This window comes from Trichosurus vulpecula, chromosome 4, assembly GCF_011100635.1.
Source record: "Trichosurus vulpecula isolate mTriVul1 chromosome 4, mTriVul1.pri, whole genome shotgun sequence".
In the NCBI taxonomy this organism is placed as follows: Eukaryota; Metazoa; Chordata; class Mammalia; order Diprotodontia; family Phalangeridae; genus Trichosurus; species Trichosurus vulpecula.
This window is the reverse complement of record NC_050576.1, coordinates 199,501,729-199,525,149: the sequence shown is the minus strand read 5'-3', so window position 1 is coordinate 199,525,149 and position 23,421 is coordinate 199,501,729. Positions and strand designations below refer to the sequence as shown.

Below are 23,421 nucleotides of genomic sequence, written 5' to 3'. Positions count from 1 at the left end.
AGAAGATGCAATTTGATTTTCACATGTCCTGGCATAACTCTGGCCTCAGACTCCACTTTTGACAGGAATATAGCTGTACCTAGCCAGGAACACTTGTTTTCTCCTGTACATACATACTGAGTTTATACCTTAAAGCTTCCAAGTGGAGTCAAACCCTACAGAAAATGTTTATTTGACATGCAGCAAAACCAGTGCATTTCGAGACAGTTCATATATAGTTCAGCTGCAACCTCAACATACAAACGAGTTACATTCATTAGGTTCAGTGCCCGAAGCTTCTACATCACCACACAGTTAGACTGTCTTCACGGGGCACCACGGCCATCAGGAAAGCTTGTGTTCCTTAGCTGTAGTTTAATGATTCACATATATATCTGAAGCAGGGAAACCTGCTTTCTAAATGGGCATATAGGAGCTACATTGAGCTTTAATGTTGGCTGGGAAAGAACAGAAGGGATGTAGTTGGCTTCTTTCTTCCCACCTTTGCAGAAAGGTAGCTATAAAGCCCTCTTACAGGCAGGGCCAGTTGGCTGGTAGGTGAAGTTGGCTCTTAGGAACCACTCCTTTCATCAGCTTCTTCCTCCAGACCTACTGTCTTGCTGATGGTGCCAAGGAGGGAGGAGAGGCCAGGCAGCCACTTGTAGCTTTGGACATGGACAAAGCCTAGTGCAATTTGCTTATGTTATTACTAATTCTATACATCCAAGTGTGCTACAGAGTGTTCGTAGAAGCATTCTTCAAGAAGCCTGAGCGGCAGGATAGGGAGGCAGTTCTTTATTCTGCACTAAGCAGGGAGAAGAGGTATCATTTCTATACCAGTTCACTGGCCCAAGCTTTGAACTAGCACATGTTCCCCTACCCCCTGCACTGGGGGAACATTGGTTGCCTTATCTTCCCATGTACTATCTAGTTAGTTCTCTTGTTGTACTTGTAGCACATAGCCAGAAAACACCTGAACTATATGAAGAAAGACAGTTCATCACCCTTGTTAACATTTCCTATCCACTTCCAGCCTATAATACTGAGAGAGGAAGCAGTTGTGGGGTTTTGGCCCAAATACCTCCTGTGCCAAGAGTCTTTGGTGGTGGTGACAAACCAGGTGCTAATTAAGTACAGGAGATCTGGGAAAATGTACAGGCAGAGCTCCCCTCATCATTGTAGTGAAGAAACTGATCCAGGCCAGATATTGCTTAGGAGAAGAGAGAACCATCCACCTTGACCGTTGGCTGTGCCTTGTCCCTCAGCTGTATCGTTAATTCAAGTTGTTAAAGTACAAGGGGGGAAAAAGTGTGTGTGTGGGGAGGGGTGGTTCTGTTCAAGACCAAGAAGTGGCCAGCTTAGCACTGCCCATTTTCCATGTTCCAAAGTAAAACTCTAAGCTCTGTTGTCAGGCCACAGAAACAAAGCAGGACTGCACCAGGGTGCACATGTGGTCCTCTTCCTTTCTGGTGCAGCTGGCAGCATCCCTTGTCTCCTTGGCAGAGATCACAGCTGTCCTGATAGGTCATAGGTTCCCCCACTGGTCCACTGGGGGAAACTGGTCCACTTCACCCACCTCTGTGCTGAGCTGATCCCCAAGGGCAAAGGTCAGCTTGTAACGCAGCCTTACCTTCTCCTAGAGGAGGGACAGAGTAAGTGAGTAACAGCATGCAAAACTCAGTCTCAGGCATTGCTATTTTAATATCATACTAGGAATATCTGATGTCCTTTTTCTTATTGGAGGCAGTTAGGAGGAGCCTTAAGCAGTCAAACATAGCTCTCATTGCCTCAGTACTTTAGGTATGGCTCTTAAACTGGAGCATAGGATTGTCACATTCTGTAGATTAAGGGTTCTTAACTTGGGTTAAGGTTAACTTTCTTGATAAGTACATTTAAATAGAATTGGTGTCCTTTTTAATCCTACTTTATGTATTTAAAAACATTCTGAGGAACAAAATGATGACAAACATGTTCTAGGCAGACCTCCTGGTTTTGCTCAACTCACCTTCAATGGGTTGGCCAGCAACATAACCTGGGTTATGGCTGCAGGTGGCTGGATAGGGTTGAATGGAGATAGTTCTATCCCTGAGGGAGGCTGCAGCTTCACCTTCATGGACTAAAAAGTAGAAGAAAACCACTGACAGTGGGAGAGCTAGCCAGCAGGAGGTGGGGATGACACACCAGTCACACAAAGAGGAAAGGAATCCAGCTACATGGTATTTATGTGGAGGGAAGTTAAAACTCGAAGCATCGAAGAGAAGCAAATTCTGTCTCCCAGACGATGGCCCAAGAAATATTCCCTCTTCAGGAGGGGAAGGGGAAGAGGCAGCCCAGGGCTAGTACAAATGCCAAAGTACCTTGGGCACTGCTGCCTGAAGCACAATGCTCTTGACAGGCAGTGGAGCTGTGTTCAGCATGGACACCACGACCACCAGCACATCGGGCCGCCCAGGTGGGCACTCCTTGGCAAAATGAAAGAGGATGCGGAAGCCGTTTTTGTCATAGGCTGTCACTGGAAGGGCACTGCCTAGAGGGGAGAAAAAGAATACAGTCAAGTTTGGAGAGCTAAGGCATGATGCCTTGATCTTCCTCCCACATTGGGAAAGACTTCAAAAGGGAAAGTTCAACAGGCACTGCCCACAGCAGGAGAGAAATGTCCCAGATCCTTTTCTCAGTAAAAAAACTCTTAGCCTTTTTCCACCTCAAAGTGCCCAAGCCCCAGCTGCCAAGATACCTACTTGGTTTGATAGATTCCAATGGGACGTGGACATTGGTCAGGGAGAGCTCGTTTCCCTTCATGGGGCTCCCCTGCTGGAATGGCAGTGGTTGGAACAAAGGGCTACTGGGCCCAGCAGGAAAGGAGACAGGTGGCCCCACTGGAGTGTTGCTGGGGATGATCGGGGAGGTGACCCCAGGGAGGAAGCTGGATGAGACGGGTTTCACCAAGCCTGATGTCCTGGGCAAGGAAAAGAAGGTGCCAGAGGTGCCTAGTTCACTACTTAGGAGACTATGGCATGATTTTCCCAACCCCTGATAGGGTCCCTCCTACCCTCTGCCATTCTCTAGTTCTAAGATCTGAACCAGACCATCCAAACTGAAACTGGACCATCCCTCCTCATTCCCACACTAGCTCCTCCCCAGAATGCCAAAGATCAGCCCCCAATTCCTCTACCAATCTTGCTCCCTCTGTTAAGGAACCTTTTACCACCACCACTCCCCCTCCTCTCCCCTGCCCAATTCATTACCCTTTGGTCTCTTCCAGAAGCTGGTTGAGAACATCCAACTGGTGCAGGGAACTATCACCCACAGCTGAGTTGAGGTACCCGGGGGCTGGCGGCCCCACCTTTTGGGGTGTAGCCGTGGCCAGTCCCATGGAGAACAAGAATGAGCCTGTGTTGGGGGCAGGGACGCTGGCCTTGGTAGCGGGAGCCGTAAAGGGAGGAGGCAGTGGGGCTGGGGAGCTGTTCAAGGGCTGTGTAGAGGACTGGAGGAAAGGGCTGCCCTGGGAGTTGCAGACAATAGTCAACAGCTTTGGGCTGAAAAATCCTACATTTGACTTTATTGTGCCACAAAATGATGGGACGTGGGACCCCTGGGCATTTCGGGGGCACAATTTATACCCTCCATGCCCTTCCCCTAGTGATGGTACTTTACTTTCGTAAATTTCCCCCAAAACTGGGATATCCCCAAGGGCAGGTCCCAGGTTCTTTCCACTCTCGCTCCAGATTATGCTTAGAATAAGGTTCCAAAGTGAACATTCAATAGGGGATGTTAGTTTTCTCCTACACTACTTGAAACCAGCTAGTGAAGCAGGGCTCTCAGTGGCTTCCCCATCACCTGCCACCCAGGGTATGTTCTCCTCCTACCTGGTACAGGTTCCACTGACTATTCCCTGTTGACTCTTTGGGAGCAGCACTAGGGGCTGGGTCAGCGAGGCCTGAAACACACAGAATAGTTGGAAGTTGGGAAAAAGCACTGGATAAAATTGCCTAGGAGCCTCAAATCCAGCTTAATTCATGGTAAGGTTTAAGACCTCACCTCATCCTGAAACCCAGCCGAAGGCTCTCACCATCAGTCAGGTGTTAAGATGGTGAGAACAGCCTCCAGAGTGGGCAGACAGCACTTTGAGAGGCCACTGGGGGAGGGGCGCAGGAGAACAACACATTCAGAAACTCCAGATCCTCCCTTGGCAGCACTCTAAAAGCTATGTGCTGTGATAACAGTGTCTTACAGTTAGGCTCTCCTAAATCTAACCTGTTGTAATTCATGTGGTGAGAGAAAATCTCTTTATTCCATATATCATTACTGATCACAATACGGCTGTCCTCCATCAGCTGTTCATTTCTTTCCAGGGCCCTCTCCTCAAACGTTTTACCTAAGCATAACAGCTCTTCATCCAACAGGGAGAGAGAGTTGGTCACGCCGCTGGTCCCAGAGGAAGCTTCAGCCTGACTAGACAAGCAGCTTCGTGGAGGGGGTGGAAGGATAGGGATGTCTGAGGAGGGTGGGGTAGGCTGTGGGGCCAGCACCAGGGGTGGGCTGCTAGATGTATCCAATTCGGCAAGATCAATCAGAGTGTTGAGGTTACTGGAGGGGTTGCTTCCTGAATGGAGAGTAGAAAAGGGTGGTGAAGATGATTATAACGGTTATAAGAGAACTCTAAGGCTAACACTTGCAGACTCCAGACCAGCACCAGTGTGGCTTGCTGAGGTTATAGGGAAAAGTAGGAGTGGAGAAGGCAGGTTCCAACAGGTTCATTTGTTCTCTATCTCTCAAAGGTAATTTAAATTAAATTAAATCAAAGGTGTTTTTCCTCAGTTATCTCACTGTCTTTGGAAGTCCCAGCTGAATCTTTGTGTTCTCCTGATCCCACATGGCAATTTGTAAATCACAGATGGATTTGGATTATGAAATCAAGGCAGGGCTGGAGGAAGAAAGCCACTAGGATTTTGAGAACCAGTTATTTACCTTCCGGGGCAGATATGGCTAGGGAAGCCACCTCACCATTAATGACCTGTCCTTCGATAATTTTTTTATAGGAGTTGATAACCCTTGAAAGATTGTCGCTGGCTTGCAGGATGTCTCCTGGAATAGAGAAGAGAGTACCACCGAGTTAATGCCTCCCCTGTAAATACGCAAACTCTTGGGGTTCTCTGTTGACCATCTCCTCTTACTTCTCACTCACCTAAGCTGCTATCATTGTCTTCTGTCTCACTGGCCAATTTAAACAATGTTCTCCTCTTGGTTTCACATTGATCATACAGCTCCTAGGAGAGATCAATTCACAATCACAGAACCTACAGCTAGAAGGAACCTTAAAAATCTAGTCCAACCCACTTGCTTTTAGAGACGGGGAAATTAAGAAACAGAGAAGTTATTTTTCCAAGGTGGGGCTGGGGAGCTGTTCAAGGGCTGTGTAGAGGACTGGAGGAAAGGGCTGCCCTGGGAGTTGCAGACAATAGTCAACAGCTTTGGGCTGAAAAATCCTACATTTGACTTTATTGTGCCACAAAATGATGGGACGTGGGACCCCTGGGCATTTCGGGGGCACAATTTATACCCTCCATGCCCTTCCCCTAGTGATGGTACTTTACTTTCATAAATTTCCCCCAAAACTGGGATATCGCCAAGGGCAGGACCCAGGTTCTTTCCACTCTCGCTCTAGATTATGCTTAGAATAAGGTTCCAAAGTGAACATTCAATAATAATAATAATAAGCTGCTGGTTAATAACTGAACTAGAACTAGGATCCATTTCTTTTAATTCCCAGACTATTGTGCCTTCTACTGAACTACCTGCCTAATGTTGCTAAGCTTTGGTACTGAAAAATATTTGTAGTACCTGAATATCGATGGACTACACTGTTCAGGAGTGTGGGAAAGAGTCCGTCACTGGCTCCATGACCAAGACTTGTTTTAGATTTAAAAGGGACCCAGGTCACAATGTGAGCATAAGAGTCATCAAATATCCCTGGACTGGCTGATTCTCTTGCCTTCAATCAGAAATACCCCATGATTTTTAGTCCATCTACTAAGAGTGCTTACCTTCATGAGCTCTTTATCTGCCTCTGATGAGTCCTCCTTACTGTAATGAACCAGCATCTCATTGAGAAGTTTCACATTGTTGTTGACTTCCTCTAGAGTGTGCAGTCGTTTGGTCACTTTCTGGATTCTAGCTTCATCCTGAATCAAGAAAGGATGGAGAGAGATTTTTTTTTTTTAAACTCCAGTCACCAGTGACTTAAATTTATTTAAAAAAAAATTTATTGAGGCAGCTAGGTGGCGCAGTGAGTAGAGCACCAGCCTTGGAGTCAGGAGGACCTGAGTTCAAATCCGGCCTCAGAAACCTGACACACTTACTAGCTGTGTGACCTTGGGCAAGTCACTTAACCCCAATTGCCCTGCCTTCTCCCCTCCAAAAAAAAATTTATTTTGCTTTTACAATACCTCTATTTCCCACTGTATCCATTCCCTCCCAGAAAGCCATCTGTTAGAATAAAAAAACCAATAAGTGAAACTAACACATCAACCAAGTCCTTTGATTAATATATAGTGTTCCCCACCCATAGAATCCCCCAGCTCCACAGGGAAGGGAGAGGGGGGTTCTCATTTTTCTTCTTTGATCCAAGATTGGTCATAATTTTACAGCATTCAGTTTACATTTTTTTTGTTCTTCTGTTCACTTACAATGTTGTAAAATGCAAATAAAAACACTCCCAAAATAATTGGCAAAGAGGACAGAAGAAGACATAATGCTGAAGGATGAGTTGTGAAGAGGCAGGCAAACTATAGATAATAAAAAATAATAATAATAAAATTAATTATAGAAAGAAAAAGATAAGCACACTAATACACTATTTCTGGAGGTATGAACATTCTGGAAAGCAATTTGGAATTATGCTAAGAAATCAACTAATTGTCCCTATCCTTTCATCCAGAGTTCCTATTGCTAGGCATGAGCCCCAAGGAGATCAATGATAAAAAGAAAGGTCCCACATGTACCTAAATACTTATTTTTTTTTGCAGGAGGGAAGGATGGGCAATTGGGGTTAAGTGACTTGCCCAAGGTCACACAGCTAGTACATGTGTCAAGTGTCTGAGGTCACATTTGAACTCAGGTCCTCCTGACTCCAGGGCCGGTGCTCTACTCACCGCGCCACCTAGTTGCCTCGACCAAAATACTTATAACAGTACTTTTTGTTGTGCAAAAACCTAAAAACAAAGTAGATGCCTACTGACTGGCGCACTGCTAAACAAATTATGGTACATGAAAGTAAAAAACGCTACAATTCTATAAGAAACAAGTACAGAGAACTGTAGGAACTAGACAGACAGGAAGTGATGCAAAGTGAAGTACACAGAACCATGAAAGTTACCAACAATGTAAGTGAAAGGAACAACAAGAATCTCCCATGCAGGGATCCCCCGACCTCAGGGCAGGACGCCCGCTACGGTTATGGCAGGAAAGGCTCCGCAGCCTCTGCCCTCTCCTTGGACAGTGGAGGACTTCACCTCTAAAGGGCCTGGTTCCGTATGAGTTTGGGTGCCTGCTTCCCTAATTCCGCCCTCTCCAGATACAAGAACATTAATCTTTCCCATCCACAAGGACCTCCCTCAAGGCCACACCATCCGCACGGCATCAAGGACAAACAAGCGAGGTGCGCTGAGGGGGAGGCAGACTGCTGCCCAAGCTCACCTCCTTCACCATGGACTTGATGAGCTTGTTGGCCTCCTGGAGGTCATCTGGATTCTTGCTCTTCAACAGCTTGGCTAAGAGCTGGAAGAAGAGGATGTCGAAGATGAGGCCGCCCTGCGCTCCATGCGCTCGAGCGACTCTGGTACTTGATCCCTTTTTCCTTAATCAAAGGAACTGTTCTGTGAAATCTGGATTCAGTTAAAGGGCCGCACTTGAGGACCTAGAGGGCCACATGTGGCCCCAGGACCGCAGGCTCCCCACCCCTGCCTTAGCCATCCCTGACTCTGGATTGCCAGGATTCTCGTATTCACACTGTGCCTTACCTTGGATTTCTCCTCATCATCAAATACAGGATTCTTAGGACGAGGTGGTGGGGAGGGGATGAGCGTCCGATCCATAGGAATCAGGGGGTCAGACTGCACAATCCCTGCAACAAGAGCCAAAGAATGAGGGGGTTCACTGATACCAAGGGCAACAACTTCTTTCCTTCCCCTCATTAAAAGTAGGAACATCATCCCTGAGAATCAGACCAACAAGGACAGTTAATGGTACAGAGAATACTTCTCTTCATTTTTGTTTTTTTGGTTTTTGGAGGGGGGAAGGCAGGACAATTGGGGTTAAGTGACTTGCCCAAGGTCACACAGCTAGTAAGTGTGTCAAGTGTCTGAGCTTGGATTTGAACTCAGGTCCTCCTGACTCCAGGGCCAGTGCTCTACTCACTGCGCCACCTAGCTGCCCCTCAGAGACTAATCCTCACATCACACCCTGGTGGGGATGACTACAACTGCTTCAATAACCTAAGTTCTTTCAAATAATAGTAGTAATTCACAAAAGCCAGGTGAGGTCTTATTTACCTCTATTTTACATAAGATGTAACTGAGAGCCTGAGGAATTAAGAAGTGACCGACCAGGACTAGAGCCAGAAAGCGCCAGAGATGGGGGCTCTAACCCAGTTTCCTGATTCCAAGAGCTGTGTTCTTTCCCATCCCCCTGCACTGCCCACACTACCTCTTTAAGGCAATATAAGGAAGTCTCAGGACAAAGGATCTGGGTCAGGGGTGAGGAACCTGCAGGCTCAAGGCCACATATTAATAAAAGGATTTGTTCTGTGAAGTTTGGATTCAGTCAAAGGGCCACGCTTGAGGACCTAGGAGACCACATGTGGCCTTGAGGCTGCAGGTTCCCCACCCCGGATCTGGGTGATGTTCTAAGCCCCTTCACTCTGCTGAGACTCAACTTCCTACTACCTTCTTGGGAGGAAGAGGGAAAGTGAATGCGATGAGACACTCACCCTGTCTCTTAAGCATCTGGTAAGCATCCTTGATTTTGGACTCCTCTGGCAGGGCCACTGTCCAGCTGTACAGCAGCTCGATGACTTTGGCTTTCACCTTCTCTGAGATCCTGTCCCCCAAGTACTGAGAGTAAAAATGAGACAGGAAAATCTAGAAACTGCATTCTGAAGGCAGGATAAGTGGTAAGGCTCTCTTTACTGTAATGAACTGGTTGCTAATTATCTCTAGTCCTCAAGCCTACCAGAAGACAGCAGGTTTTAAAGGTATGTGTGAGAGAAAGAGGAGGAGGGATAAGAGAAGAAACTACCTGTGGCATATCTGTATCAATCTGGGATACAGCCTGTGGTTAGGCAGGGGCCGGGAGTTCTTGTCACTGCATTTCCATGCATAATCTGCCAGAAACACAACTGCATTTTATCTTGAAGGAGTTAAAGGGAATTTCTTTAGTAAGTGATAATGGGTCCCAAAGGCCCCTCATGGCAGCGTTCGAAGCTAAGTGACACTGACTCAACAGGACCTAACCCAGAAGACCATCGTGTGAAGGGGAATACCCAATCAGGTATTTTATGAGTCACACGAATAACAACCGATGCCTGCTAAAACCCAGGAATCTAGAGGTACCATGCCTGTTAAACAGGAACACTTATCCTCTCACACATTTTTTAGCTTCAACTGGGGATTAAATAGAAAAAGATTGTCTCTAGGCTCCACAAAGTCCTTATTCTCAACTGGAAGAAAACAGAGGAACCTTGTTTCATGGAGGAGATAATGGTTGTTTAGGCAAAGCTGATAAAGCAGGGGATAGGGAAAGTACACAAAGGATGTTACTAAGAGGTACGACAACCAACTGCTAACTGACCTTGGGAGAGACGACTTTGATTAACTCATTCAAAAAACGGAACTTCCCCACTTCATTATGAAACCTCCTCCCGCAGTTCTTCATACATGCTTCCAGCACCTGTGGCCAGGTGAGAGAGAGGTGTGAATGGGGACCAAGGGGGAGGCACAGCTAGAAAGAAGTTTGTGTACAAAAGATTTGGGGTTTTTAGTAGACTGCCAATTCTCTACAACTCAACAGTGCAACAAAACGTCCAAAAAGCCAACACGATGATAAGTGACATTTAGGGAGTAAATAGCCCTGTGACTTCCTCTGTAGTGTAATCAAGAAAACGGCTCCTGAATGAGGGAGGTGACAGTCTCACTAGATTCGGCAGACCACCTCAACTGATGTTGAGTTTATTTATAAACATATTAGGATTGACATTCACAAACTGGAACAAGTTGATTGAGTATAGGATAACCAGGATAATGAAGGGTCTAGAAACCATGAAGTCATATGAGAAAGAGATTTAACTTAACAAGAATTTAATAGGTACCTATTATGTGCAAAGCACTGTGCAAGGCGATGAGGAGAAAGAGAGAAAACTGAAGGGCACCTAGGAGATGGGCCTTTGGGAGAAGGGGCACTTGGGCTTATAGCCCTGAAGAGAGTGTGGGAATATGAGAGTGGGAGGTGAGGAGGGAGTGAATTCCAGACATGCAGACTGGAGGTGGAAGGCTGAGTTTGAGGAACAGCCAATTTGGTTGGAAAGCAGAGGAAATGATGAGGCCTATGAAATGTGTGGAAAATCAGGTGGAAACCAGATTGTGAGAGCCTTTTTTGTCAGATGAGTAGTTTATATTTTATCACAGAGGTAGGAGGGTATCCCTGAAGATTTGTGAGTGGCAAAGTGATATACGGGGATCAGTTAGACTGGAGATATTCAGCCTAAAGACAGACATCATATCTCTCTTCAAGCACAGTGCCTTGCACAAAGTAGGCGCTAAAATACTGTTTAGCCCCAGAAGGCCGAACTAGAACCACTGTAGGGAAGCTGGAGAGGAGTATTTAGGCTTGTAGAGTGGGCTGTCGTGGCAGATAGCGACCCTTCTTCCCCGAAGGTCTTCAAATGAAGGTTGGATGACCACTCATTGGGGGTGTTGTCGAAGGAATTACTGTTGAAGTAAAGACTGGACTAAATGACCCGAATGGGAATAGTAACAGCCCCTACCTCCCAAGGTTGTTGTGAGGCTCCAATGAGATGACATTGTGAAACACCTAGTGCGGGGCCTGGCGCACAGTAGGTGCTATATGGATCTTAGCTCCCACTGCTACTACTATCGTTCCTCCCGATTTGCAGATTCTGTAATTCTACGTGCCCTGAAAGACCTACATAAAATCTCCTGTGGCAAGACAGCAGGGAAAACCCAAATCTAGATCGATTTGGTTCAAGAAGCATTTCTTATGTGCTGGACTGAGAATGCAAAGGCAAAATAAGCATTTCCTGACACTGAGGAGATTATCTTCTTCACGATATATTTTTCTAATTCAATTTAGTAGATCACAATGATCCACAGCAACACATTTTTTCCAAAAAAAAGCAAGCTTTTAGGCCCTAAGCTCTGAGAACCCCCATGAATGGCATTAGATAAGCATAGAGAGAAATAAATGCTCACCCTGGCCATCACACCCCACCAAACAAGAAGCCCTCGCTTTAGTAAACTTGCAGTTTTGGAAAAAAAGAAAAAAATGCTACCTACCGTTAAGGCTTGGACTGCCTCCCATTCCTGTGGGGACTGGATTTTGTGAGCCAGCAGCCGGACAGCAATCTGAGGCCTGAAAAACATAAGCGCCCCACACTGCTGATCATGATTAAACCATAAATCCCTCGCTAACTTTCCTGAACCAAAGCCTTTGATTTTCTTAAATAAGAGATCTAGTTCTTAGCTACCTATGTACCCTCCACAGTTTTGGGACTCACCCTTCAAGCTCCTTGTTGATCTGATCACAGAAGCCAATGATATACTCCCAGTCCTCCTGGCGGTTGGAAGGATTGGTGGCTTTATCTTTGTACAAAAAGAAAAAGGAAAATTTTTATGATAAGTACAAGGGTAGAAGAGAAATAATATCTTAAGTAGGTGAGATTCCATCTCTGGCTGCTGCTAAGCTTCCAAACTCCCTTCCTAACAACTATATCAGCATAATTTCATCAGACCAGTCAGTCAATTAATGATGTCATTTTGAACACTATATGCAGTTTTCTGATAGGTGCACTGGAGAGTTACAAAGGAAAAATAAAATTTTATTTGCCTTCATGGTACTTATTGTCTAATAGGAAAAATACAATAAAACACTTGTCTAAAATATAAGTGATTAAAGTACAAACGTATGTACACCATAAACACAAATGTACAAACTAAAGATGAATATACATTTGAAAATACAGCTATGCAGAGATGTATAAAATACGAAGTCAAAGGGGAGACAGAAGGAGTTGAGGCTGGAAGGTGTTTACTGAAGCCAGGTGGCACTACTTGAATGATTCAGCCTTTAAAAAGTCAGTCTCTAAAAATCAACCATCTCAGGAGAGGCTGACTGAAAATAGTAGAAAGAAGGAGAGAATCAAAGAAGTTCTGAAGTGGGTTTCCCCTAGAATGTCACCTATAGAGCAGCATGGTATGGTAGAATGGAAAGAACTCTGGGGTTGATGGCAGAAGACGAGTTCCAGTTCTGACATTTCACTTCAACATTTGTCAATGCCATGCCAGGCACTGTCCTAGGTACTTGGGCCACAAAGATAAAAATAGAGCCTAGCCTGCCGGGGTAGCAGGGACACTGCCTATTGGTGTCACTCTGGGTAAATTGCAGGACTGTAGATGTAGAACTAAAGAGATCTCAGAAGTCACTGAATCCAACCTCCTCGTTTTTCAGATGAGCAAACTAAAGCCCAGAGAGTTTAAGTGACTTGCCATGAGTCGCACAGCTGACGAGTATCTGAGGTAGGATTCAAATTCAGGTTTCCCTGACTCCAGGTTATTTAACTATGACTCAGTTTTATTATCTGTAAAGCGGGGATAATGATAGTTCCTATCTCACAGTGAGGAAGACACTTTGAAATATCTACAAGTTAATGTCAGAGCCTTATAGGAAAGTATTGGTTCAAGTCTCCACAATCACCAGACACTAAAGCAAGTCCCTGCCATAGAGGTCAACAATGTTGAAGGATGTCAAGTTTCTAAATGAGAGATTCCCATAATCTCTGATTTGATTTTTCCTTTTCCTGTTACCCTGAAGGTGATGACTCCAACAGCAACAGCAGTACCCAGCTGAGGCATTTTGTTAAATATTTTCAAAGCTTTTAGTCTTATACTCCACCTGGAATCAGATCTTGATTCTGCCTGAACACACTCCAAAGCTGTGTGCTAAATGTGGAATCTAAGGTTTGGAAAGCATATGTCAGACTGCAGAGGAATAGCCTTTGAAAGCATCCTCACTTTCTCATGCCAGACCTCTACAGGTGCCAAGAATAGAAAAATGAGACTGTGAGAGATATTGAAAAATCTCCTCAACTGAACATTTTTTTGGAGGGGGGAAGGCTGGGCAATTGGGGTTCAGTGACTTGCCCAAGGTCAGCTAGTAAGTGTGTCAAGAGTCTGAGGGCAGATATGAACTCAGGCCCCCCTGATTCCAAGGCCAGTGCTCTACCCACTGTGCCACCTAGCTGCCCCAACTGAACATTTTTAACCTCTAACATAGATTTCTTTATTTCCTTCCCCTGCTCCCCCACTCTAAGTATTCTTTGTTCTGATTACCAAACCCTAAGTGTGATCCCTACTTCTTGGTTTAGGAAAAGCTGTAGTTCTGGGATATTTTTAAGTCACTGGACAAGAAATTTTTGTATGGTATTTATGGATACCCCAAATTTTAGCATTCTGTCTGGTAACATTCTTCTTTTAAACCATTAGGGCAAAATCCTGATGGTCTGGGCTGATATTTTGAAATAAACTGAAAAGAACTGCTTATCCTCTACACTGAAAAAAAAAAAGCAGGACCTTCTTCAAAGTGTTAGACCGATGGGGAAGTGAAATTAACTTCCTAAATTGCTTAATAACAAAAACAAAGAATCACAGAAATGAAAGGGCCATTAGAGCTTATCCAGTCCAATCTACTCAATACACAAATGACTGGAATTTATTCTCCAAAGTGATCTGCTGATTGCTAACCTGGACAGTAACCCTGAGTCTCTCCCAGAGGTGCTGTTTGATATCATTAACTTGGCGGGGGTGGTAGAATCCCTTTCAGCTAAGATGCCCAAAGTTCTATCATGACAAAGACCACTTAGGATCAGTGTATAATAGATTTGAGGAGCCACCCAAACTGCTATTATCACTTTATAAACAGACCATCAGTCCTATTGCCAGCATACTCCAAAGGATCTGTGACCATACTGATGTGGCTGTCTCTCCAAGGACGCAGATCACTACCATTCATACCTGTCCATCCTCAATGACTCTTGTCCATGTCTTCTAACAAGTCTGCCCGCCAGGAGGGTTCATCCAATATGCAAATCATGGCATACTACAGTCTGAAGAATTAACCATAAGTACCACTCAGTGGGCAATGGGAAGGCACATAGCGTGAGCAAGTGACAACACATAATGAACAAGGAACGACAAAGAAAAGCCAGAGACGAGAATGTCAAAGAAACCTATGATCAGAGAAGAAGACAAGTTGGTCGTAAGTGAAAGCGAGGGATAAATTCTGGACAGCCTCTGTGCTCCATTGATAGACTCTTGATGTCAGGATAAAATACAAAGCACACAGCAAATTTTAAATTAGAATGATTTCTGCACCACCATCAAAAGTAATGGACATTTACTAAGTATCTACTAGATTAAGCGGTATTCTTCCTAAACCTGGAAACTGTCACATCTTTGGAAGACTCCAATAAGACTCTCACTTGGGTTCCCACCTTTCCTGAAATCCTCCAGGACCCCTACCTTTTGCCTTGTTTGATAAACAGGCCATCTTATCAATACAAAATTATTCACAGCTGTTCTATTGTAACAGAAAAACAAATGTAAACAAAGTAGATGTCCAACAATTGGAGACAGCCCAGGACCCTGAGCCCCAGAACATTGGAAAGAGCAGTGCCCAAACCACTTGACTGCTTCTAGCCCATCCACCACAGCCATCCAGTAGAAAAATCATTGTGGAAAACAAGCCCATCTTGCACATTATCACCTGCAACAACAGCTGACCAACTGCCACCAACGGGTTGATAAGCACAAGAGCCCTGGGGGTGGGAACACCCTGACCATCAGATCTGCTTCCAGATTGACTGTCACAGTCATTAATCCAGGGTATGGAGACAGGGTGAGCAAACCCCACCAACTGCCATTCACAGGGTAAACAAATTGTAAGTAAGGTGGATTTGTGTGTGTGAAGTGGATTTTTGTTATTCTCAGAGTTCAGTCTCCCAGGATCCACAGCCACAACAATCTCTTATTCCAGGTATTAGATATGAGTGCTTATGATCACAGTTCAAAACATCTTCACCACACTTGTGCAGCACTATAGAATGATAAATAATATAAACATTTGTGCTTGAATTGTAAACATCCACTGCAGTGGATGCAGTGAGATATAGGGATGATGTAAACTTGTGAGGCTATTGCTGGCAATATGCCTTCTTTGTCTGCTGCCCCATAAAGCAGGTGGGCACTAGTCAAAGAATGGAGAACCCTTAGGGTTGAATGCACAAGCTGGAATGCTGTGTGTGCCTTGACTGGCCCCCATCAAGGCTTGGGGGGAATCTGCGTTTGCCTCAACTGGCCCCCATTGAGGCTTGAGAGGATTTAGGGGAGGGCACAAGCTGTGCCTGTCTTGACTGACCCCATCAAGACTTAGGGGTAGCAACCTCCTTCTCACCAGCCCCTGTGATAACAGTAATTAGGGAATGCTGTAGGAATTGGTGCTCAGCAACCCTCTTGTGAGATGACTAGCCTAGAATAAAGTAAGATTATTAACCCCTTCGAAGCTATCTTTCCTGTCTGACCAGATCAAGAGTGAACCTGTGCTAGCAGCTATCCTGTGTGTCAGTGTTACACAAACCAACCCAGCTGAAGCAAGAAGGCACCCTAAAGAAGAGAAAGGATACAACACGTGCCAAGCAAGTCAAATCACTACAATCACCTCCTCCTCTCAGAGAACCCAAGAGCCCACTGCCTTCAGCCATCATCCTGGGAGCAGCCCTCTGTGGTGATGCGGCCTGGCAACCGCTGAAGACCCACAAAAAAAAGTTCTTGTTACCTAAGTCTTGGGCACTGTCAAATGTTTCAGTATCAGAAACTGATATGATTTTATCATGGAGATAACATTAAAGAAGTATTACCATCTGCTTTGTCAATACACTCTAAAGACTATGGGACCTTCCATGTGACCTGCAGCTGAAACTTTCTACATGTGTTGTCTCCATTAGAATGTGACCTCCCTGAGAGCAGGAGCAGTCTCATTTTTCCTTGTGCATTCCCAGCACTTAGCAGTGCTTTGCACATAATGAGCCTTTAATAAATGATTCATTCATTCATTCATAGAATAGCTTTCCAGAAGGCATTTAAAGAAACAGGCCAATGAGTCAAGAACATGAATTGAACACACACTGTACCATGTTACCTGTGTTGGGCTTCAACCTCTATTGCCAGACTTATTACATATTACCCTTCTCTTCCGACACATACACTTCATGTTCCCGTTAAATAGGCTTACTTGGCTGTTCTCTGCACATGACCCATCTGAGCCTTGGCCCTCAGCCTTCTTGAATCCCAAATTGTCTTCTGAGCACAGCCTGAGGCCTATTGCCTATATGAGGCAGTGAGCCTCCCCAGTTGTTTGTAGCCTCCTCACCTAAAATCGCTTGAAGTTTACTTTGTACACGCCTTGTACTTACTCATCTGTACACATGTTGCTTTCCCAAAAGAACTTCTGCTCCCTGACCTGAGAACTAGGACTGTTTTGCATTTTTGTCTGTATCTCTAACACATGGCATTTAGTAGGTATGTAATAAATGCTTGGTGATTTAAGGTATGCTAATAAAATGGAGTATTACGAGATAAAAACAGTAAATATGAAATAGGCAAGGAAACATGTAACGGCCTAAATTAGAGGGAGCAAAGCAAAAGCAGCTATACGAGAACTGTACATAGATGGATTACAGCCAGAGCCACAAGTAGAACTGCAGGCAGATCTGGATGGAGGCAGAAAAGAAAAGCATTTCCTCAGCTTCTCAGTTTCTACGGTCCTGACTTGTTAAAAGGTAAGACCTTTATGTGAGATTTTGCCCACTGTTTTGTATGTTTATTTTTGTTGATTTATGATGAGATTTTTAAAAATTATCAACCTCTCTTGCAATTCAGATCTGCAACATGCCTACACACATGCACAAAAGGGCCCCATTTCTAAATGCCTTCTGTCTTGTTTCCAAGGATCCAAGACTGAATCGTTAAAATCAATTTAAGAGTAAATCTGAGACCCTCTGTCCTCCTTTGCCCCTCCTCACAAATACAGTTTCCTTAACCAAGCACATACCAGCTCTGTTCTGCAGCTCCTTCAATTGAACACTACCCCGCTTCTATTTCACTTCTCTGACTCACAGACTCCATCTATTTTCAGATCTCTTCTCAAAGCCTCATTCTCTTCTGTATCTGCATTTAGACATTTCCTATGATCATTTCAGTTTAGTTATATCACTAACTTTGGTGGTCTTTGGGGCCTTAGCCATACTATAAAGAGCAGAAAGGACACATTTATAAGAGCCTAGGAGCAGCCCTTGCCATCAGCCTACTTACTATCTAATAACTAAGAACAGTCCAAAAGTGATAAGCCTCGTTTCCTGCTCAAACTACTCAGGATGCTGCACAACAAATGATTTAGAACTAAGCAGAGGGAAAGATACAGACTATACTATATTAATACTAGGTATTGTGGAGTATAAATTCGTTGAGAACAATGAACTTAAAATCTTTTGTGAAAAATAATACCAATACCTACGAAATAATTAGCATACGATAAACAACTAAATTATATAGCAAGAAAATTCAACCTATTATCCTCTCATAAAACAAAAATCTCTCCTGATTTCTAATTTCTCTTAGTAATAGCACCACAGTTCCAGTCACCTTAGACTGAAACCTGGATCCTCACTCTTCCTCTTTACTTACGTCCATTCCAAACCCTGGGGTAGGCCTACACAAGGCATGCTAACAGGAAGTTGAGAAGACCAGCCTCACTAGAGCAGAGAGCTTGGAAATAGTGAGAAATATTAAGTAGGGTAGAGTCATATCATAAAGAGCCTTCACAGCCATCTAGGGGAATGGAAATTTAAGACAGCCAAAAAAATACAACAAATAGTAACATGATTAAAAAATCAGCGTACAGGCTGAGATGTGGAATGGAATGGCTAGTCTGGCTGAAGTGTAGAGCATGTGAAAGGGGAGGAGGGAAGAGGAGTGATAAGAAATGAGCTTAGAAAGTCTGGTGAGAGCCAGACTGGAGAGGGCTTTCAAGCTCAAGCTAAGTAATTCCATTTTATGGAAGAAGAAATATGGGCAACTGAAGGTTTTTAAGCACAGAGCTAGGGTAGTGACATCAGAGGCTTGGTTGCTGTGAAGATAATGTATTTATATCAATAGGGCTCTCCTCCACCAGGAAAGCCCAGCGGATCTAGGCGTGAGGCTCAGAATCCTCATCATCATGATCACTGCATCTGCAGAGTCATTTTACTTGTCCATGTGACAACAAACACTTAAACACCTATCATCACCTACCACTGTGCCTGGCACATATGGCTTGATAAATACTTGTGGAATTGCAAGGCACTATGACCAGGAAGCTAGGCAGACTCAAGTGGACCTGTAATCACACTGGTCTGTACATTCCTCCTAACGTAGCTCAGTTCACAACCCATCCACACTGATTCATCCTAACGATGTCCTTCCTTAAGATTGCCACCGGAGGCCCATACAACAAGCTAGAATCCTGCCTTGCCTTCTCCTGACAACTCAAAGATATCAGTGGAATATTCAGCCTGGCCATCTGTCATTCCTCACCCTTGACACACGACCAGCCTATCTTCCCTTCTTATCACACATTCTCTTATAAACCCTTTGATTCCTATTCTTTGAAGCCCCTCATTGTTCATATGTTGCAGCCCATTCATACCCACACATTCTTCTCCACTGTCCTGTGTGATAAGTAATTTTTAGTTATTCGGAGACTGTAGAGGTGTCTTTTAGTTATATAACATTAAAAGAAGATTGATATTAAAAAGATGAGCCTCGGGGCAGCTAGGTGGCGCAGAGAGTAGAGCACTGGCCCTGGAGTCAGGAGGACCTGAGTTCAAATGTGGCCTCAGACACTTGACACATGTACTAGCTGTGTGACCTTCGGCAAGTCACTCAACCCCAACTGCCCTGCCTTCCGCCTCAAAAAAAAAAAAAGATGAGCCTTCATTTCCAGAAGTCTGAGGTCATTAAAGAAGTCTTGTAATTTCATAAAGGCAACCCAGCCCATTCTCTTCCTCCTGTTTGATTCAGTGAGCGTTTGTACTATCTGTCCCAGAAACAGATACAAATGGATAAGGTCAGGGGCAGCTAGGGCAGCACAGTAAATAGAGTACTGGTCCTGGAGTCAGGAGGACCTGAGTTCAAATTTGACTTCAGACACTCACTAGCTCTGTGACCCTGGGCAAGTCACTGTCTCAAAAAAAAAAAATAATTGCCAAATGGATAAGATCTACAGGTTGGTCCCAACAGCATGTCATAATATGAACAAGAGATCCTTTATTCGTCGGTCTTTCCTTTATGGATGGTCAGGGGAAACTCTTCTGAATGGTGACAGAGCTTTGCTAGGAGCTCTCTGCAATATCCCAGGGCTTGACACAACCAGTGTGTGTTCATAGGAGCATGTGAAGCACCTCACCCACTCAAGGGAATCCCTCTCCAACTGCTGGAAAGCTATCCTCCACAATCCTGTGTTAAGATCAATGTATCCCTGAACAGTTCTTTCTGCTGTTGTAGTATTCAAGACATTTTGAATAATGATTTTGGAAGTATGGATGGAAGACAACCTTTAAAGATATATTTAGCTCTACTAAATCAATTGCTTTTCATAGTCAACAAACACTAAACACAACAGGATCTACATTTTTCAATGAACTAAGATGGCAAAGATGTGCTGTCCACTGTAGAATAGTACTAGCAAAAGTCTGATCATTCCCCACCAATACCCTTAACAAGAAGGCCTTTGATTTGTGCACAGAGTAAGCATACATGTCAGAAGTTGCTGATGCTCTCTAGGTCAGATTTTTTTCATAGTAAGATCTGAGATTTTGTTTCCATTTGGTATCTTCCTCTCCATTAGATGTCAATCCCTCAATGACTTCACAATTGGAAGCTGTGAAAAACGGAAGTTTCCTCTACATACGCTTGGTCCACTTCTGCTTATTTTTCCAACTTTGTCTCTTCAGGGCCATATCTACCTCCCTTATAAACATTTCTGAATCTATGCTGTTACTGTATAAGTATGGGGGCTCTACTGTCCCTGATGGTGCAAGTTTGTTATAAAAATCTTGGCAGATCTTTTTTCAGCCGGGAAACAGGAAGGGAGAGAAAGAAGGGAGGGAAGGAGTCCTTGCTTTCAAAGTTTACATTCTACTGGAATATTCTTCTCTTAGGGCTCAAGTTTCTTGTTTGGATTTCAGTTTTCCAGTTTTTTAATCAGTCCTCTATATTTCATTTCAATACCTATATTAGCTCCCTTCTTCCTGCTACATTGAACACATATCGTCCTGCTCAGCTGTGAAGGCAGCAGGGGGCTTTAAAAATGCCTCATCAGCATTCTGGGAGCATTAGACCTGCTGAAATGTCCACAGAGCAAACCAAGCTTCTTAGAAAACAGACCCATCTATCAAGAAGGCATAACTATCAGCCTGCAGCCAGCATCAGCTCTGCAAATGCACTTTCTGCTGCTTTCTTTTCATTCAAGATGAAAGAAGCCACCAGCTTACAGAAGTCACATATTTCCATAAGAAGGTGGCATTTAGACCCAGGTCCCCAGACTTCAGAACCCTAGTCTTTCCACTGTATTATATTGTCCAAATAATGTAGACAAATGTGCTTTTCCCCTTGAATTGTCTGAATAACTGCCTAAATTTTCCACTTCAACTTGTAGATTTATATACTAGCCCTGGTGTGCCCTGAAAATAGTAACTGGTTGCTTTCTATAGCAAAATATTCCTTTTGTAAAATCAATACCATTTTGACAAATCTAAAACATCAAAAGGTCCACAATGTGTAATTCTATTATATTTAAACGAATCCTCTAAGTGGTCAGCAAATGTTTTTCGGCTGCCTGCTCTTAAGACAAAGGATATTTTAAGAAATGCCAAGATGCTATTATCATTTCTTTAAATAGTTACACTTACCCGCGGAGAAAGAAATAGTGATAAGACACTTGGAAACTCAATTTTTGGATTCTCTATCCACTTCACTATTTACTTGATGAATATTTGTCTCCTCGTTTCTAATTTGGTACCCACTTTTCTGGGAATAAATAATTTTTCTTTAAAAAAAAAATTTAATTACCAATGACAACCTAGAGCACAGCAGCTGAATCCCCTCTGAAAGAGAGATCTTTTAGCAGGGCTATGTCTAGATGTCATTCTTCTGTGGAAGAGTTTGTCCTCATGGACAACCTGCCCAACATCTGCTGGAACTCCTAAAGACAGAACCAGAGCCACCGGTGGATTGTGCCGGTGGCAAAGTCGGTACGGTACTTACTAAATCCTTCAGAGGTTCCCTGATCCCCACTAAAGGAAATATAAAATCCTGACTGCACTCCCTTTAGTAAACTGTATAATCTAACTTTAAGCTATCCAATCTTACCTCATACTACATCCCTTTCACGTATTTTATAGGAGTTAAGATGCACTATTCTGTTCCCAGCCCCACACTTCTAATTCTATCTATCCCATAGCTCACATACCAAAAAACATGCAAAACAAAATTATTTATGCTTCAAGCTCTCTTCTCTTCCTTCAAGGAAGGAAGATGCTCTTCTCCTCCATAAACTCTTCTCTGATTCCCCTAGGTGAAAGTGACATCTACTGCCTCCAATTAATCAGCGCATCTCTCCTTTGCTCAACAACAGGAACTGTGTCACAGCTATCTTTGTATCCCTGGTACTTTGCCTGCATTATACCTCTACTGAAATGAACCCTCATATCCTATCTGCTAAAAAAAAAAAAAAAACCCAAAGTTTCAGAATTTCGTTCCTCGCAAGAACACAGGAAGAATACACCCGTCATATCCCATTCCTGACGCTTACTACCCGTGTGACCTTGGGCAAGTCCATTCATGGCCCCGGCCTCAGTTTCCTCATTTATGAATGAGAGAATTTCCACAGACGGCCCGAGGTCCCTTCCGGCTCTAAATCTACCATCCTGTGGTCTAGCAAGGGTGCGCAGGAATTACGGCGTTTAGGAAGGAAGACGCCGACACTTTTCGTGGCTCTACCCCAGGTCCGGCGAGCGTGGTTCCCTACCCAGAAATGATGGTGAACGGGAGCCTCCAATGAAGATGCTGTCACCGTCCGGGTGAATAAATACCCAGTCCCGGGAAGCCTGACAGGCCAGGCTCTAGTCTTCCTTCCAGAAGAAAACCCTGCACTTCTCCCTTTGGGCACTCGCTCGGAGTCAATCCCTTTCGAGATTCTTTTCCAGATACTCTCGTTTAAATTTTCTTTTGTGTCCGGGGAATGCCGTATGCGTACGCGCCCGTGTATCCCTGGGAGGTCTCTGGGAGAAGGGGCTGCGTGTCTACACGGGATAGGGATGTATGGGAGTGCCTGGGATAAAGACAGGTGTGTGCGTCTCTGGGATAGGGGCGTGTGTCGCCGGGGATGGAGAAGGGTGTGTGTGCGCCCCCTGTCTCCCCTCGCTCCCCCGGGGGGCACCGGCCGGAACGGGGCGGGCCTTAGAGGCCGCCGGACAGCTCCTGAAGCCATCGGGGCCCGGAGCGGTGCCGGGGCAGCCAGGCCCAGAAGGGACGTGGGGGGGGGGGCCACGAACGCGGGGAGGGGGTGGGGCTGGCGGACCCTCCAACTTGACAGCGACAAGCTGCCAGGGACCCCGGGGGGCCGGGGTGGGGCCGCAGTTACTCACTCAGCCAGGACTCCAGGCTCTCCCCTTCGGCTTCCGCCATATTGCAGCCTCCCGGCCTGGGAGCGCCAAACTCGCGAGAGTCACCGGAAAAACAGCAGGGAGAGGGGAGGTAAAAGGACAAGGGGAGCGCGCGGGATCTGACTGATCGGATCCCCCGCCCTTCCGGGAGCTGGGCGGGGCCGGAGCGCTGAGGGGTCCCCCTCCCCTCCGGGGATAGGCGGGGCCAAGGCCCCGGGTGGTCTCCGTCCTTCCGGGAGCTGGGCGGGGCCAAGACTTCCAGTGGGCCCCAGTCCTTCCGGAAGCTGGGCGGGGCCATGGCTCCCGGTGGTCCCCAGTCCTTCTGGGAGTTGGGTGGGGCCAAAAAGTGGTTTCACCCTTTCCTCGGAAGGTGGGCGGGGCCAGGGAAAACTGCATCT

General features: G+C 45.0%; 1 protein-coding gene across 4 annotated transcripts; it reads right to left on the bottom strand.

Annotated features, from left to right (window-relative positions):
- Positions 1-143: 143 nt before the first annotated feature.
- Positions 144-23,170, bottom strand: GGA3 (golgi associated, gamma adaptin ear containing, ARF binding protein 3). 4 transcript variants are annotated; one of them, XM_036756585.1, is made up of 17 exons: positions 23,006-23,170; positions 11,768-11,852; positions 11,547-11,622; positions 9,826-9,924; positions 8,966-9,089; positions 7,998-8,101; positions 7,675-7,755; positions 6,024-6,161; positions 5,165-5,246; positions 4,948-5,064; positions 4,355-4,582; positions 3,846-3,916; positions 3,225-3,481; positions 2,718-2,935; positions 2,337-2,506; positions 1,985-2,095; positions 144-1,615 (listed from the first exon to the last, which is right to left on the bottom strand). In XM_036756585.1, the coding sequence occupies exons 1-17, from the start codon at positions 23,043-23,045 to the stop codon at positions 1,505-1,507; spliced, it is 2,112 nt and encodes a 703-aa protein (XP_036612480.1). In that variant the 5' UTR covers positions 23,046-23,170; the 3' UTR covers positions 144-1,504. The 4 variants fall into 4 exon arrangements, with proteins under 4 accessions (XP_036612480.1, XP_036612483.1, XP_036612482.1 ...); XM_036756588.1 differs by having other exon boundaries at positions 9,826-10,961; positions 23,006-23,161; XM_036756587.1 differs by having other exon boundaries at positions 3,225-3,322; positions 23,006-23,150.
- Between the last annotated feature and the right edge of the window lie 251 nt (positions 23,171-23,421).